Consider the following 3,898-nt stretch of genomic DNA (forward strand, 5'->3'; position numbering starts at 1 on the left):
AAGCAAAGTCAGAGATGCTACAGTAATTCACGTGGAAGGTACAATGTCCGTGCAGTTTTTACTATAGCGAAATAGTAGCGTGCACAGTAATTTACTTAAGCAGAGTCATTGGAAGGTACTGTGGCACGCGCACTGCAGCGCTCGGTCCTGTCCATCCGCTCACGATCTAATGGCCAATAGTTGACCAAAGTCATGTTACTGTAGCTTCCATGAGCAAAATCAGAGGATACAGATCCCCTGATATGGTGAGCTAGCGTCCCCAACTTATTTTATATATGTGCTATGTTACCTGAACTCCTTTTAATATCTTTTAATAAAAACCGAGATCTTTCTCCTTAGAAAAAATCGAGTAGAAGATAAACACCACCGACTTTATCAGGCAAACGCATCCTGCCGATCACTTTGATGACGTCATTGCCGACGAGGCACCCGCCGCCGGCGAAGGAGGGTTTGGGCAGTCTGGGGGGTTTGCGGATGACTGGGTCGGGGAGTTGGACAGTTGGACGTTGGGCTGAATGGATCGCCAGCGAAGGGTGCAGTGGTATGTGTATTGGGCTGGGCCGGAATCCGGCCCATCAATACGAGAGAAACTGTCGTTGCAACCTCGCGAAGCCTCCGTTGCGCCGCACTCTCCTCGCCTCCGACTCCGAACGACTCGGCATCGAAATGGCGGCGGCGGCTCGTGCCGGCTTCCGGCGGCTATTCTCCGTGTCGGCCTTCGCTCCGACGCCTCCTCCCGCTGCGCGGCCCGCGGCGGAGCCCTGCAACAACCTTTTCGTCTCAGGCAACCAACCCCGCTCCCCTTTTCTGCCTTTTTTGGCAGGAGAAACCCTCGCGCGCTTGATTAGTGGCTTTTGCTAACAACAGATGGTTGCGGTAGGATCGGGGAAGTTGTTATCTTTCTGGCCAGGACTTGGGAACCAGTAGTCGCTTACAATTTTGATAATCTTTTTGGAGCCTTTTGGGGTGCAGTAGATCAGAGCCGATGAACCAAATGATTACTAGTGGAACAGTATTTAGCTTGCGAATTAGATTGATTTCCTCTATTGTGCAACTACCCACTGAATAAGACAAGTACTGCACGGGCTCATGCAAATTGATTGCCAACTAGTTGACCATTTGTAAGCTCAAATATTAGTAAACGATAAAGTAGAATGAATCAGACATCAAATGTCAATGATGAATACTGGTGTGAGCAGTCCACTTTTCTTATTGAAAAATGGAGAAGCTAACAATTGTTTTAGTAATTAGTGGATTAGTAGCTGTCTACAATTCACTTTTTAGATGTCAATAGTATGGAGTTGAACTCGAGGAGTATCAAATAGTCAGTCATTTTGTTTGAATGAAAAAGACGACCATATCTGAATCTGGCTAATAATTATGCTGAAGTTTGATTTTTTTTCCCTCCATAAAATTATGCAAATATATATAATCACCACTAAAATTATAGACAGATACAGTTCTACAGAGGTTTGAAAAATACCAAGGTGCATAGTCTCATCAGTTAATATTGGTTAACTGTTTGTAATCATTTACAATAGCCTTCATTTGGGCCAAACTAGGAATGTGGCTGTATATTATAGTAGTAGTAACAGAGGCAACTATGCAGGGTTGAATAAACGCACGACGTCTGAGGTACTTAGGGAAGCCTTTTGCAGATTTGGTCAGGTTGTTGAAGGTATTGAATTCTATTTCCTTGAGCTCAACTCTTTGCACTAGTGCTGATTCCATTTATAGTATTAAGACACGCCACTATTTATTCAGCAAGAGTAATCACCGACAGAATATCTGGATACTCCAGAGGATTTGGCTTTGTCAAATATGCCACCGTACAAGAAGCTGGTGAGGCAATAAAAGGCATGGATGGAAAGGTGAGTGTTTATGGTGACTGTGGTTAGTTTTCAAGTATCATTTTATTGATCAAATTTATGAACCACGTTGAATGTTCATGATAATCCTAAATGTAGAAGACATATGCAAAACTTTCAAATATGTTTCTATTAAAAATAAATCATGACAAGCAAAGAACAAATGATCACTGATTGATCTTTGTCAGTGCATTATTGCATATACCATTTGAAATGACGAAACATTGTTTCTACTGTCCACCTTTAATTTTCAAAAGCGTTGTGGATTCGGTAGTTCTTATCTTCTCCTGACACTACTGTATGTACCTGCAGTTCCTTGATGGTTGGGTTATTTTCGCTGAATATGCCAAGCAAAGAGAAGCCCCACAGCCGCCACAACAAGCAACGCCGTCAACGGCGCCATCTGGCTATCAATGATCTATGTCTTCATGGTCAGTCGATTGTTAGTTCTGCGAGTGGATGTTGCTCGCCATCCAAATATTTGCAGAGAGAGAATTTAGTGTGCACCACTGAACTGCCTTTGTTATGACTAGCATTGTACTTGAGTACTGTTACTTTATGTGTACTGCATAACTTCCGTCCCAAACTATAGTTTACAGTTCACTACGTTCATTTTACCAGTGTGTTGCAACGAGGTTTTGTTGTTGCAAATGCAATGCATCCATGGTTCTTCCGCAGTCTTCAATGAAATGGATGCACCTGAGAAGATGCAGATGTGCCATACAAAAACAAGGCAAAATTTTTGGTGCAAACCGAAGTATCTGTGCAAACCGTCGCTCTAGACCATCGGATCCGCATCCGAAGGCGCACTGCCAGCCCACCATCTTGCTGTGTTATTTTTCAGAAACCCCTCTGCACAAGTTGAATGAATTACGATTTGGTCCCCCTCCTTCCCCTACGCCCCGCCCGCAGTTGATCTGCGCGGGCACTGAAGGGTCACACGTTTGGTATTTTGCCTCGACGATGGATTGGACGTCTCTGCTGCGACGGGCTCGGTTGCGATGGTCTCCACTGCGATGGCTACGACACGCTCGGTTGTGACAGCTTCGACGGAGACTAGCGCGGCGGCGACAGGCGTGGCAGCGACGCCCTGGACGGAGACGGGCGTGACGACGACCTGGACGGCAATGGCGACGTCTGCGACACCCTAGACGAAAGATGTTGTTCTGGATTAGTGTTCTGTTATGTGAATTGAACAAAAAAGTTTATGTTCTGTTGTTCTAGATTTAGAGTCACTGATATGGACATTGAATTGAGAACACAGTTGTGGAGTCGCACAGATGATCATACAAAACGTATGTACAGTCACTCAAATTGACAAATACAATTGACATTGAATACCAATCAGAGCACATCACAATTTATATTGAGTCACTGATTACAAATCAAATTGACAAACCAAACCAAAATTTGCAAACATCCATACATTATGCACATTCTTTCTGCTCTAGTTTTTGCCAAAGTTTACAAGCCAAAGTTTGTACCAAACCAAAAATTGCAAATCAAATTGACAGCTTCTTTCTGGTCAAGTGCTGATGCAGTTGAGCTTCTTTCTGCTCAAGTGCTTCTCAGTGTAGAATTATTTCTGCTGTTCAGCCCCGTGCTGCTCAAGTCCTTCTGCAGTGTAGCCTTCTTTTTTTTTGGGGGTGGGGGGGGGGGGGTCTCAGTTTCTTCCAAGCTGATCTGTAGCCAATTCTCGGTCTCAACCATATCAGTGTCCTGCATAGAATAAACTATAACATATTTAGACCTGCACAAACAATCAAACAAGAAAACAATTAGGAAGCTAGAACAATTCTCGGTCTGTACATTCTCTGTTCTTTTTTTTTCAGGGGAAGTAGCTGTCTACATTGCTGATCACTGACTGCAATCCACACACACATCGAAGAGCTAACAAATCAAAAATGGCAATGCAGAGCACATTGTTCTGAGTTGAGACCAGGTTCGAAAATTCATCAAAAACCACTCGATATTCGAGAAAACCGGTCAATTCGACTCGCACCAAATTCTGAATTTAACCGGTTTTCGAA

General features: G+C 43.8%; 1 protein-coding gene across 1 annotated transcript; it reads left to right on the forward strand.

Annotated features, from left to right (window-relative positions):
* The first annotated feature begins 604 nt into the window (after positions 1 to 604).
* On the forward strand, positions 605 to 2,485 carry LOC133889931 (organelle RRM domain-containing protein 2, mitochondrial-like). The gene is made up of 4 exons (XM_062330352.1): positions 605 to 784; positions 1,610 to 1,678; positions 1,765 to 1,871; positions 2,181 to 2,485. Exons 1-4 carry the CDS (start codon positions 667 to 669, stop codon positions 2,283 to 2,285), a joined length of 399 nt encoding a protein of 132 aa, XP_062186336.1. The 5' UTR covers positions 605 to 666; the 3' UTR covers positions 2,286 to 2,485.
* The last annotated feature ends 1,413 nt before the right edge of the window (positions 2,486 to 3,898 follow it).

This window comes from Phragmites australis, chromosome 14 (assembly GCF_958298935.1).
Source record: "Phragmites australis chromosome 14, lpPhrAust1.1, whole genome shotgun sequence".
Classification (NCBI taxonomy): Eukaryota; Viridiplantae; Streptophyta; class Magnoliopsida; order Poales; family Poaceae; genus Phragmites; species Phragmites australis.

What these genes read in the sequence shown, in the direction of transcription:
- LOC133889931 (XM_062330352.1), top strand. Translation starts at nt 667, where the DNA reads ATGGCGGCGGCGGCTCGTGCCGGCTTCCGGCGGCTATTCTCCGTGTCG. An exon ending in CAACAACCTTTTCGTCTCAG is followed by an intron (nt 785 to 1,609) that starts GCAACCAACCCC and finishes GCAACTATGCAG; the next exon opens with GGTTGAATAAACGCACGACG. An exon ending in ATTTGGTCAGGTTGTTGAAG is followed by an intron (nt 1,679 to 1,764) that starts GTATTGAATTCT and finishes CTATTTATTCAG; the next exon opens with CAAGAGTAATCACCGACAGA.